The following is a 13,061-nucleotide window of genomic DNA, read 5'->3' on the forward strand; positions in this document are numbered from 1 at the left end:
GATAATCCATGAACAGTAAGTACCATGAGGTCCAAAGAAGCTCAAGAAACCATGAGAAACATCATTGGAGGAAGAAGGGAGAGTGGATAGCCTCCTCCAAAAGCCCTGCTCCCCTGCCACAATGTGTGTTAGATGGGGACTTCCTGAGGGTATATACCATGACTGCCCAAAGGATTATATTAACAAACACCCCCTCACTGGAAGTCTGCAAGTAGAGGCTGGGCGGCCTCTTGTTGGATATTGTAGTGGGGCTTCATCTCTAGGTATGAGGGGTGCCCTAGCTAGCTTTCCAAGTCCCTTCCAGCTCGGGGATTTTATGAAGGCAAGGGCATTGTGAGTTGATATAAATGTGTCAGTGTGCATTGGCCCATCAGGGTCTATATGTCCACCTGTGCATGTGGGCACCCTTATGGGAGACTCACCAGCATCACTCGGACAGACTCAGCCATTAGTACCACATAGTACTTCAGGATGTCATAATGGAAGGCAGGCGTCAGCAGCCGCCGGTGCTGGAACCAGGTTGGCCCATTCAAGATCAGGAGCCCTCTCCCTGAGCTCAGGAAATACAGACAAAGGGTCAAAGGTGAGGCAAGGTGAGAGCTTCAAGGGTCCAGGTGGCCCGTGGTCTGAGAAGAGAGAATGCATGGGAGGACTCTCCAAGGAGAAACTTGAACACATTCTTACCACTGGCCCATCCCTTGGGATGCCTTTTTCCCTTCTCCATTAAAATCCTACCCTTCAAGGTCCAGGTATCATGTTACCTTCCCCAGGGAGTAATTCTTCTTACCTGGCAGGCATTTCTCCCTCCTCTGTACCCCACAAACACTCTCCTTCAGCTCTTCTTACTTTCTCATGCATCATGGGTACAGCCCATATCTTTTCTAAGAAACTGTGATTTCTTTTTGTGACAGAGACCATGAACATGTCTATATCCCCTCTTCAACACACACACACACACACACACACACACACACACACACACATCCCAAAACTAAACACTGTGGGAGTGCATGCAATATTTGTAATGAATCAATAAATAAAAGAATTGTGCCTTGTACATTTTTACAACCACAAACATGGGATTGTGGGAGGGAAGTATGGGGAAAAGCAGTGGTATTTCAGGTAAAGGATGGATAAAAGTGCTTTGAATAGAAATCCCAGGTTGTGTGCAAGGGATAATGAAAGGTGTCATTTGGCTGGCATAGCAATGTATGTGAGGGGGAAGGGAGGACTGTATAAGGCTAGAAAGGATTTTGTGAGTGGATTCTATGGGAGGTCTACATACTGTGGACTTTATTCTCTGCTGAGGAGAGGAGAAAGAAGGAAATATGCATTGGTCAAGTACCTACCAGGTGTCAGGCACTGTACTAAGAGCTTTACAGATATGATCTCACTGGATTTTCCCACATCATCAGTGAAAAACCGATGAAGGCTTCTGAGGAAGGAGAGGCAAAATTGGAGGGAGAACAGGCAGCAGGTAGGGAGGCTGGTTAGCAGAATGCATCAATAGTCTAACAAGAGTGAAGGAGATGAGGCAGCTCAATGGAACAGTGGGTAAAGCCCTGGCCCTAGATTCAGAAGGACCTGAGTTCAAATCCGACTTCAAATACTTAACATTTCCTAGCTGTATGATTCTGGGCAAATCACCTAACCAGAAGTGCCTAGCCAGGAAAAAAAATTAATGAGTGTCCAGAACAATGTGGCAACAGGTGGGTTGAAGGTAATATAGGGGGAAAACAAGGACTTGATAGAACACAAGTAGTAAATGGGGCCCCAAAAATCTTGGGGACTTGAACATACCAATCCAGGGGATCAAGAATCTGTAGATTAAATTAGATTTTGGATCTGAAACATAAAAAAGGGAATATACATGATCTGAAAGGCAGCCCTTCCCAAACTCCCCTTCCTTTAGAGATTCTTCCCAGGGGCAGGTGGGGACACACCTTGGAGCAATTACCCATGAGATTGGGGAGGATCCTATAGGGGAAGAAAATGGGAGGGATTGGATTGGTGGGGATGAGCAGAAAATATGGGGAATGGATAAGGACAGGACACCTGTCAGAGAACTGAGATGGAATTTTTGAAAAGGGTCCTGAGGGAGAAGGAAATGAGAAAAGGACATATAGGGGTGCTCTTCTCACCTGATCTGCCCAGAACAATTTTCATGTAGTCAGGGTCATAGATTTGGAGAGTGGCCATAAACCCAGTGAACCATCGAGGGAAGGCACAAGGGAATTTCCGTGCCCAGGACACAATCAGCTTTAATTCTTCTTTCTTCTGAAACTGCAAAAGAAACAGCCATAGGTGAAGGGGGAGGCTCCACTGTGTCCAGTGAGTGAGGCAATCTGTGGTATTTGTTGTGATCTTAGCCCTCAATCGCTGTGAGAGCAACCAGGGGAGATGCCAGTCCTCCCAGTTCTCTGTGCCCTCTGCTTCTGGCTTAGCCCCTAGTACTGAGTCTTGTACATAATCAAAATTCAGGACCTCCAGGATTGAGCAATCAAGTTGTCGATTGAATTGATAAATTAATATATTGAGTAATATAATAACAATAATAATAACTAGCATAATCTCAATTGATTCTCAGAACTCTGGGATGTAGATTCTTATTATTCCCCTGTTTTACAAACAAGAAAACTGAGACTTAGATTCTTTTGATTGATCCTGTCTATAATTTGTATACACATGTTTACACATAGTCTTCCTCCATCAGACTGGGAATTCTTTGAAGGCAGAGACTGTCTTTCGTCTCTTTTTGTATCTTTAGCACTTAGTACAGTGCCAGACATATAGTCTTTTTTTAAATTATAGCTTTTTATTTACAAGTTATATGCATAGATAATTTTATAGCATTGACAATTGCCAAATCTTTTGTCCAATTTTTCCCCTCCTCCCCCTCCACCACTCCCCCAAATGGCCGGTTGACCAATACATGTTAAATATATTAAAGTATCAATTAAATACAATATAACTATACATGTCCAAACAGTCATTTTGCTGTACAAAAAGAATCGGACTTTGAAATAGTGTACAATTAGCCTGTGAAGGAAATAAAAAATGCAGGCGGACAAAAATAGAGGGATTGGAAATTCTATGTAGTGGTTCATAGTCATCTCCCAGAGTTCTTTCGATGGGTGTTGGCTGATTCAGTCCATTACTGTTTTATTGGCACTGATTTGGTTCATCTCATTGTTGAAGATAGCCATGTTCATCAGAATTGATCATCATATAGTATTGTTGTTAAAGTATATAATGATCTCCTGGTCCTGCTCATTTCACTCAGCATCAGTTCCTGTAAACCTTTCCAGGCCTTTCTGAAATCATCCTGCTGGTCATTTCTTTTTTTACTTTCTTTCTTTCTTTTTCTTTTTTTTAAAAATTTTATTTATATGTTTGGATCATTTTACAGCATTCTGCTGGTCATTTCTTACAGAACATTTCCATAATATTCATATACCACAATTTATTCAATCCTTCTCCAATTGATGGGCATCCACTCAGCTTCCCATTTCTGGCCACTACAAACAGGGCTGCCACAAACATTCTTGTACATACAGGTCCCTTTCCCTTCTTTAAGATCTCTTTGTGATATAAGCCCAGTAATAACACTGCTGGATGAAAGGGTATGCACAGTTTGATAACTTTTTGAGCATAGCTCCAAATTGCTCGCCAAAATGGCTGGATGTATTTACAATTCCATCAACAATGTTTCAGTGTCTATTATTGCTCTGTAAGGAATGACCAGCAGGATGAATACAGAGAAGCTTGGAGAGACCTACATGGACTGATGCTAAGTGAGATGAGCAGAACCAGGAGATCATTATACACTTCGACAACGATATTGTATGAGGATGTATTCTGATGGAAGTGGATTTCTATGACAAAGAGACCTAACTGAGTTTCAATGGATAAATGATGGACAGAAACAGCTACACCCAGAGAAGGAACATTGGGAAACGAATGTGAACTATTTGCATTTTTGATTTTCTTCCCGAGTTATTTTTACCTTCTGAATCCAATTCTCCCTGTGCAACAGGAGAATTGTTCAGTTCTGCAAATATGTATTATATCTAGGATATACTGCAACATACTTAACATATATAGGACTGCTTGCCATCTTGGGGGGAGTGGGGAGGTGGAGGGAGGGAGGGGAAAAAACGAAACATAAGCGAGTGCAAGGGATAATGTTGTAAAAAATTACCCTGGCATGGATTCTGTCAATACAAAGTTATTATTAAATAAAATAAAATTTAAATAAAAAAAAGAAGAACCAAAAAACAAATAAACAAACAAACAAACAATGTTTCAGTGTCCCTGGTTTCCCATATCCCCTCCAACATTCTGCGTTATCTTTCTCTGTCATTCTAGCCAATTTGACAAGTGTGTAGTGGTATCTCAGATTTGTCTTAATTTGCATTTCTCTGATTAATAATGACTTCGAGCATCTTTTCATATGGCTAGAAATAGTTTCAATTTCTTCATCTGAGAATTGTCTGTTCATATCCCTTGACCATGGATCAATTGGAGAATGGCTTGATTTCTAATAAATTAGAGTCAATTCTCTCTTTATTTTGGAAATGAGGCCTTTATCAGAACCTTTGACTGTAAAAATGTTTTCCCAGTTCATTGCTTCCCTTCTAATCTTGTCTGCATTAGTTTTGTTTGTACAAAAACTTTTCAATTTGATATAATCAAAATTTTCTATTTTGTGATCAATAATGATCTCTAGTTCTACTTTGATCATAAATTCCTTCCTCTTCCACAGTCTGAGAGGAAAACTATCCTATGTTCCTCTGATTTATTTATAATCTCATTCTTTATGCCTAGGTCATGAACCCAATTTGACCTTATCTTGGTGTATGGTGTTAAGTGTGGGTCAATGCCTAGTTTCTGCCTTACTAGTTTCCAATTTTTCCAGCAATTTTTGTCAAACAGTGAGTTCTTATCCCCAAAACTGAGGTCTTTGGGTTTGTCAAACAATAGAGTACTAAAGTTATTGACTGTTTTGTCCTTTGAACCTAACCTATTCCACTGATCAACTAGTCTATTTCTTAGCCAATACCAAATGGTTTTGGTAACTGCTACTTTATAATATAATTTTAGATCTGATACAGCTAGGCCACCTTCATTTGATTTTTTTTTTTCATTAATTCCCTTGAAATTCTTGATCTTTTGTTTTTCCATATGAACTTTGTTGTTATTTTTTCTAGGTCATTAAAATAATTTTTTGGGTGTCTGATTGGTATAGTGCTAAATAAATGGATTACTTTAGGTAGTATTATTATCTTTATTATATTTGCTTGCCCTATCCAAGAGCATTTAATATTTTCCAATTGGTTAGATCAGACTTCATTTATGTGGAGAGTGTTTTGTAGTTTTGCTCATAAAGTTTCTGATTTTCTCTTGGCAGATAGATTCCTAAATATTTTATACTATCAGTAGTTACTTTAAATGGAATTTCTCTTTGTAGCTACAAATGTTGGATTTTGTTTGTGATATATAAGAATGCCGATGATTTATGTGGGTTTATTTTGTATCCTGCAACTTTGGTAAAGGTGTGGATTATTTCTAATAGTTTTTTAGTAGACTCTCTGGGGTTCTCTAAGTATACCATCATATCATCAGCAAAGAGTGATAATTTGGTTTCCTCATTACCTACTCTAATTCCTTTCATTTCTTTCTCAACTCTTTTTGCCAAAGCTAGCATTTCTAATACAATATTGAATAGTAACGGTGATAGTGGGCAACCTTGTTTCACTCCTGATCTTGTTGGGAATAGTTGCAATTTATCCCCATTACATATGATGCTTACTGATGATTTTAAATAGATACTACTAATTATTTTAAGGAAAAATCCATTTATTCCTATATTCTCAAGTGTTTTTAATAGGAATGAATGTTGGATTTTATCAAATGCTTTTTCTGCATCTACTGAGATGATCATATGGTTTTTGTTAGTTTGGTTATTAATATGGCCAATTATACTGATAGTTGTCCTAATATTGAACGAGGCCTGCATTCCTGGTAAAAATCCTACTTGATCATGGTGTATTATCCTGGGGATGATTTTCTGTAGTCTTTTTGATAATATCTTATTTAAGATTTTAGCATCAATATTCATTAGGGAGATTGGTCTATAATTTTCTTTCTCTGTTTTCAACCTACCTGGTTTAGGTATCAGTACCATGTCTGTGTCATAAAAGGAATTTGGTAGACCTCCTTCATTCCCTATTTTATCAAATAGTTTATGTAGTATTGGGGCTAATTGTCCTTTAAATGTTTGGTAGAATTCACATGTATATCAATCTGGTCCTGAGGATTTTTTCTTAGGGAGTTGATTAATAGCTTGTTCCATTTCCTTTTCTGAAATGGGACTATTTTAGCAATTTACTTCCTCTCTCTATTTTCCAGATCTGTCATTTTTCCAAGTAGATATTTCACCTTTTTTCCTAATTTTTCATTTTTTTTTTTTGGTTTTGCTTGACTGATTCTTGGTGTCTCAGTGAATCATTGATTTCTATTTGTTCAGTTCTGATTTTTAATGAGTTATTTTTTTATTAGCTTCTTTTTTAACTTCTTTTTGTATATGTCCAATTGAGTTTTTAAATGAGTTGTTTTGCTCTATGGAATTTTTTTCCATTTCACTAATTTTTTTTTAGTGAATTATTTTCTTTTCCAATTCACAAATCCTATTTTCTTGAGAATTCTTTATCTTTTCCAATTCACAAATCCTTCTTTCCTGGGATTTTTTTTACCTTTTCCAATTCATAAATTCTGTTTCCCTGCACTTCCTGGGAATTCTTTACCTTTTCCAATTCACATTTTAGGAAGTTATTACTTTCTTGAATAGCTTCTCTTTCCTTTCCCCATTTTTCTTCTAGCTCTCTTTTAAGATTTTTAATGGTCTCTTCTAGGAGAGTGTTATGTGATGGGGGTCAGGTAACATTCCTCTTTGGGGTATTGTCTGGAGGCTGTGTGCTATTAGTCTCCTCAAGATGTAAACCTGTTCTCTTTCTGTATAGAAGCTATTGATAATCCTTTTGATTTTTTTACTCATTTTTTAAAGGGTCTGCCTTCAGGGTAAGGAAGGTTTCCTGCGCAAAGCAGGACTAGGTATAAATGGGCTGCAAAGAGCAGTGAGGTATGGGAGTGCTCTGGGAAAAAGTTCCTCCCCTCCCTACCAGAAGTGATTCAGACCTGGTTAGCATGGGCTGAGCTTCAGAAGTGCCCAGTGAAGAACCCCACTGTGCAAATTAGCGACTGCCCTGAGGTTAGAGGTTGAGCAGTGAAAGTGTCACTACTCCAGGCCAAAGCCCACCATGGGGCTGTGGGGCTGTGAGGCTGTGGATATTAGCAGCTGGCCCGCAGGGACTGGAATTGTCTCTGCCCCGCGAAGCACAGTCTTGCTGCAGAAGTTCTATTGCCATAAGCCAAGACTCCCCACTGTGCAGATTAGAGGCTACCCTGGGCTGTGCCCACCTGCTGTGCAGATTTGTAACTGCCCCAAGGAAAAACCCCATACTGTGGAATGTGGCTGTAGAGTTGTGTTACAGTCTGCGCTGAGTCCCTCGCTTCCAGTTTTGGATGGGTATAGCCAGATCTTGTTAGGTTCTGGCATTTTTTAGAGTACTCTCTGCTGGTTTACTGCTTTGTAGTCAAGGCAGAGCAGTCAGTCTATGGCAGAGTCGTCTCTATAATTTTTTTTAGCCCCAGAGGTCACCCCTGCCCCTGGTCTGCTCCAGAAGCTAGTCTCTCCCTGCCTGCTGCTGGTCTGTTCCTGGCCCCTCAGGACAAACCTTTCCTGGTGATCTTCCAGATTATCTTCGGCTGGTAAGTTGTTGTGCTTCTAACTTTGTGGGTTTTACTAGTCAAGCACTATTTTTGAGGCTGAATTTAATAATTGGTCATGAGGGCATGAGAGGAGCTTAGAAAGTCGTGTGTGCCTTCTCCTCTATCTTCAACATATAATCTCAATGTGTAAATATTAAACGAGAATTAGATAAATATTTATTGGTTTACTCCTTTCTTTTTGGAAGGAAAACTAGGGCTATTTCTCCTCTATCTTGTTGGTTTTTCCTTTTTTTCAGTTGACAATTCTACTCATTTATGTTTATATTTTTTATTAAAGCTTTTTATTTTTCAGAACATATGCATAGATAAATTTTTACATTCACTATTGCAGAAAACCTTGTATTACAAATTTTTTTTCTCCCTCCCTTCCCTCCCCCCCTCCCCCAGGTAGCAAGTAATCCAATATATTAAACATGTGCAATTTTTCAATACATATTTCCACAATTATAATGCTGCACAAGAAAAATCAGATCAAAAAGGAAAAAAGAGAAAGAAAACAAAATGCAAGCAAACAACAACAAAAAGGATGAAAATAATACAACTAGTTGGTATAATGGATAGAGCACCAGCCCTGAAGTCAGGAGGACCTAAATTCAAATCTGGCCTAAGATACTTAACACTTCTTGACTGTGTGACCCTGGGAAAGTCACTTAACCTCAATTGCTTCAGAAAAAAAGGATGAAAATACTGTGTTGTGATCCATACTCAGTCCCCATACCCCCTATCTGGCTTCAGATGACTCTCTTCATCACAAGACCATTGGAACAGGCCTGAATCACCTCATTGTTGAAAAGAGCCACATCCATCAGAATTTGAATTGATATAATCTTGCTGTTGCTGTGTACAATGATCTTTATTTCTGCTCATTTCACTTAGAATCATCTTTGCATTTACCTGGAAAAATAAAATACTACTTGACTTTTAAAAACAAAAAGATCTATGTGTTCCTTCCAGACTCAGGGCAAGCATGATTTTCTATATGATTGTCTTCCTGACTTCCCTTTTCCCTTCTCCACCCCTCAGTTTCTCATATATAGATAGACATAAATAAAGATGCTGATTCTTCTGTTAGAGTAGAAACTCACTGAGGAATAAGAGTTTTATTTTTGATTTCATATATGTACAGCCAAACACAGGGCCTCGCATAGAGAAGATGATTAATAAATAATTATTGAGTGAGTAAATGTGTGACTTCTAGTTGGAGACATAACAAGCCAGTGAGATATCAGCCTTCTGGAGCTGTCCTGATTAGCTTTGTCATCTCAGAGTTTTGGGATCCTAAAGCTGCCAATTAAATATGGAAGAATTTAGGCTAAGAAAAGATCTGGGAAAGTATGAAGATCAGTTCTTCTCTTACATACCCTTGATGTCCATCCTCCATCCCCTTCTCTCTGCTGCTGCAGCCACCACTGTAGGATGCCCTCTTGCTAGTACTTGCCTGCCCTAGCCTCCTGAGAGTATTCTTGCCTCTCTTCTCAACCCAGCTAGCACCAGCTGCCAGAATTTCATTCTATATACAAAGATAGGATCAGATCAGTTTTCTGATCAAAATTCTATTGCCTATAAAGATAGAACTTCATCTGACATTCAGACCTCTCAACAGCTAGAGCCAAGCTCACTTTCCTTTCTCATCACTTTTGCTCACATTATTCCCTAAGACTGGAATGCATCCCACGTCCAACTTGGTGCATTTCTATCCATATTGAAAACCTAATTTTCTTGATATACATAAAGGTATCTGTGGAAGACCAGCTCTAATGAATAAGATGAGTGTGAAAATGAAAAGGAAAATACACGAGCTAGACAGAAACCATTCAGGCAACTCTGTTTACTAATCTGAGAGCCAGGGTTTATATACTCTCTAAACTAATATGCAAGAATACCATTTTTTTTCATTCTATATAGTGTATTTTCCAGTATCATTTCCAACATTTTAGCTTGACATTAATATTAAATAGTAACTAGTAGTAATAATCTGCTTATCTAACAGTCACAAATTGGAGCAATAAGCAGTAGTAAACTACTTATCTAACAAAGTCATAAATTGTATACTTTGTGATGCCTTGTTCCAATTAGATGCATTGTCCATCAAGATACCTTAAATTTATCTCAAGCATGTCTTTCGTCACTGTCAGGGAAGAGGGTGAACCAATGCTTTGAAGTGTGAGTACCCTTTACAGAGAGCAGGTCTCAAATAATAGCTGAACTAGACAATTCCTATACATGGACATATCAATACTAGCCCTCTGCAAATATCATATTTCTTCCCTTCCCAATGGGAAGAAAAGAATTTGAAACTGAAAATTTAAATTAAAAAAAGTTTAATTTAACTCAATTTGTAGAAGGCTGAAACTCTGAAAAGGTGTACTTGAATTAGACAGCAGAGCACTTAAGGCTAATTACTTATTTGATGTGAAATAATGGTTCTATATACATATATTTAGATGATATGGTAAGTGTTGGTTCTCCTCACGATTGGTGCTTGCTAAATGTGTGGTGATGAGGTAATCATAGGCAAGGATTGGAGGGCAGAGGGAGAGAAGTAAGTGTCACTCTACCCCAGGATGAGAAAGAGAGAAAATTAAGGCTCTGGACTCCAGAGTCCAGGAATCATCTTTGGCAAGCTGCCATGCAGCTTGCCTGCCTCCTTCATTTCTCTCCCTAAGGACCAAGGACACTTATAAACTTCTCTAAGTCCTTGGAATTCCCCTGTATTTGTGGTAAGAAAGAAATCTGGAAAATAGAGGATGTTGACTGATTTAAGAAAAGTAAATGAACAGATGGAAACTATGGGAACTTTTCAGTCTGGACTTCCATCTACATCAGTTGCTTAGAGAATGGGCTCTTTGGATTATAGAAATCAAGAATTGTTTCTATTCTATACCTCTAGATAAAGACGCTATGATTTGCCTTTTCAGTACCCAGCATTAACTTAGCTGAGCCTTATAAAAGATATGAATGGACAGTTTTGCCACAGGGAATGAAAAATAGCCCTACTATGTGCCAAATGTATCTTGCTGCTGCTCTTACTCTAGTAAGAAAAGCATTTCCAAAAGTTATGTTGTTACATTACATGGATGATATGTTGGGGTATGCACCTGAGGAGCAAATGTTAGAAGCATGTCTACAAAAGACCTTAGAAACACAAAGGAACTACAAATAGCATATAGCTCCAGAAAAATTCAAAGACATGTTCCTTTTCAATATTTAGGATATGAAGTATATTCTAAGATGCTTACAGTACAAAAACTTTCCTTAAGAACAGAGAAGCTAAACACCTCAAATGACTTTCAGAAGTTGATAGGAGATATCCAGTGGATGAATCCAGTATTAGGCTTAAGTACCTATCAATTACGACCATTATATAACATATTAAGGGGAGACAGTGCTTTAAACTCACTATTCCAGTTTACAAAAGCAGCTCAAGAGACTTTGAGAGAAGTTGAACTGCCTTTATCCAATTTGGTTGAAAGAGTCACTCAAAAACCCTTGGGAATATCAGTTTTTGCTACACAAGAGGCACCCACAGCAGTTCTTCATCAAGGAGACAATGTGATAGAGTGGGTGAACCTCCCAGAACTGGTCCCAGAACCAGAACAAAGCCTTACTCCTTACCCAGTGCTTGTGGCTAGAATTTTATTAAAGGCCATTAAGCGAGCAGTACAACTATCTGGGATAAGACCTGAAAAGATTTACACCTTTTATATCAATGCACAAATTAATGTGTTCTGTGAAACCATTCCAGAATGGAAAATTTTATTGGCCACAGCTTCAAATTTTACACATGGTTCTCCATTAAAGATAACCCAACTATTACATAATTGGCAATGGATTCTTGAAGAAAAGGTTTCTAAGATTCCTCTTAAAGGACTAATTATCTTTACAGATGCATCCAAACATAATATTTGCACTGTATACTCTCATGACTTAACTATAGAGTAGTCAGAACTTTTCAGTCCATTTAGCAGAATTAATTGTATGCAATCATTCTAGTTCTTTCTTATTAACCAGGAGATATAAATATAATATTTGATTTGGCCTCTTCAGTAGTGATGGTACAAAGAATTGTCACAGCCCAAATAAAATTTGTAGCTTCTAATTTATATCAGCTCTTCAAGGAACTTCAAGAGCAAGTGAGAAAGCATCCAAGGAAGATTTTTTAATGGGCTGAGGCTTGAGTTGATGCACTGAGGTCCCAAGCACATGAGGCTAAATAGTACTTGGACTATACTCTATTAATATATATGCTTGGAGAAAGAATGGCTCCTGCCCACTCTTTGTACAAGTCCTGATGTGTTGTATAGGAAATGATGATTTTGGTGGGTGGAGGCAGAGGAGTGGAAAGGGAAACAGAAAGAGAAACTGCTGGCTGGCATCTTGTCATAGCTGCTTGCATTGCTATCATGATCGTCCTTCACCTCCGATCCCCTTTTCACCTGCAACTTCACCTCTGCTAGCTGGTTTCCTGTCGCAGCTGCCCTTATTGCTATCACAATCCTTCTTCACCTCTACTGAGAATAAAGAGCGAAGATTTTTCCCTTAACCTGAATTCCTGACTCTGGCTGATTTTAAATACATGGTAATCACAAGATTTATATCTTTCATGTCCACTCACATAGTGGATTTCCAGGTCCTCTTTTTGATGGAATTGACCAAGTATTAGGGCATAAAAATCTCATAAACAATATAAAAAAGCAGAAATATTAAATACACCCTTTTCAAATCATAATGCAAAAAAATTACATTTAATAAAGAGCTGTAAAAGCATAGATTAAAAGCTAATTGAAAATTAAATAACTTAATTCTAAAGAAGGAGTGAATCAAAGAACAAATCATAGAAACAATAAATAATTTCATTAAAGAAAATGACAATATTGAGATAATACTCCAAAATTTGTGAGATGAAATCAAAATAATAATTAGTGGAAATTTTATATTTCTAAATGCACACATCAGTAAAAGAGAGAAAAAGCAGATCAAGGAAATGGCTGTGCAACTAAAAGAAAACTAGAACAAATTTTAAATGTCCAATTAAATGCCAAAATGCACATTCTGAACAGCAAAGGAGAGATGAATAAAAATAAAGTTAAAAAAAATTTATTGAAATAATAAATAATATTAGAATTTGATTTTATAAATAACTTTTAAAAATCAATAACCTATAGGCTAATTTTATTTTAAAAAGAAAAAAGACAAATTATTAGTATAAA

At 37.8% G+C, this 13,061-nt stretch overlaps 1 protein-coding gene across 4 annotated transcripts in view; it reads right to left on the minus strand.

Moving 5' to 3' along the window:
- LOC127563367 (cytochrome P450 4A6-like) overlaps positions 1 to 13,061 on the minus strand; it is a 49,845-nt gene that overhangs the window by 21,078 nt on the left and 15,706 nt on the right. For all 4 annotated transcript variants that reach the window (XM_051999781.1, XM_051999782.1, XM_051999780.1 and 1 more), the window contains exons 2-4: positions 2,142 to 2,283; positions 1,801 to 1,845; positions 423 to 550 (exon numbers count right to left, since the gene is read on the minus strand). In XM_051999781.1, coding sequence (XP_051855741.1) covers positions 423 to 550; positions 1,801 to 1,845; positions 2,142 to 2,283 — 315 coding nt within the window. The remainder of the gene's footprint in view (positions 1 to 422; positions 551 to 1,800; positions 1,846 to 2,141; positions 2,284 to 13,061) is intronic.

Source organism: Antechinus flavipes, chromosome 4 (assembly GCF_016432865.1).
Source record: "Antechinus flavipes isolate AdamAnt ecotype Samford, QLD, Australia chromosome 4, AdamAnt_v2, whole genome shotgun sequence".
In the NCBI taxonomy this organism is placed as follows: Eukaryota; Metazoa; Chordata; class Mammalia; order Dasyuromorphia; family Dasyuridae; genus Antechinus; species Antechinus flavipes.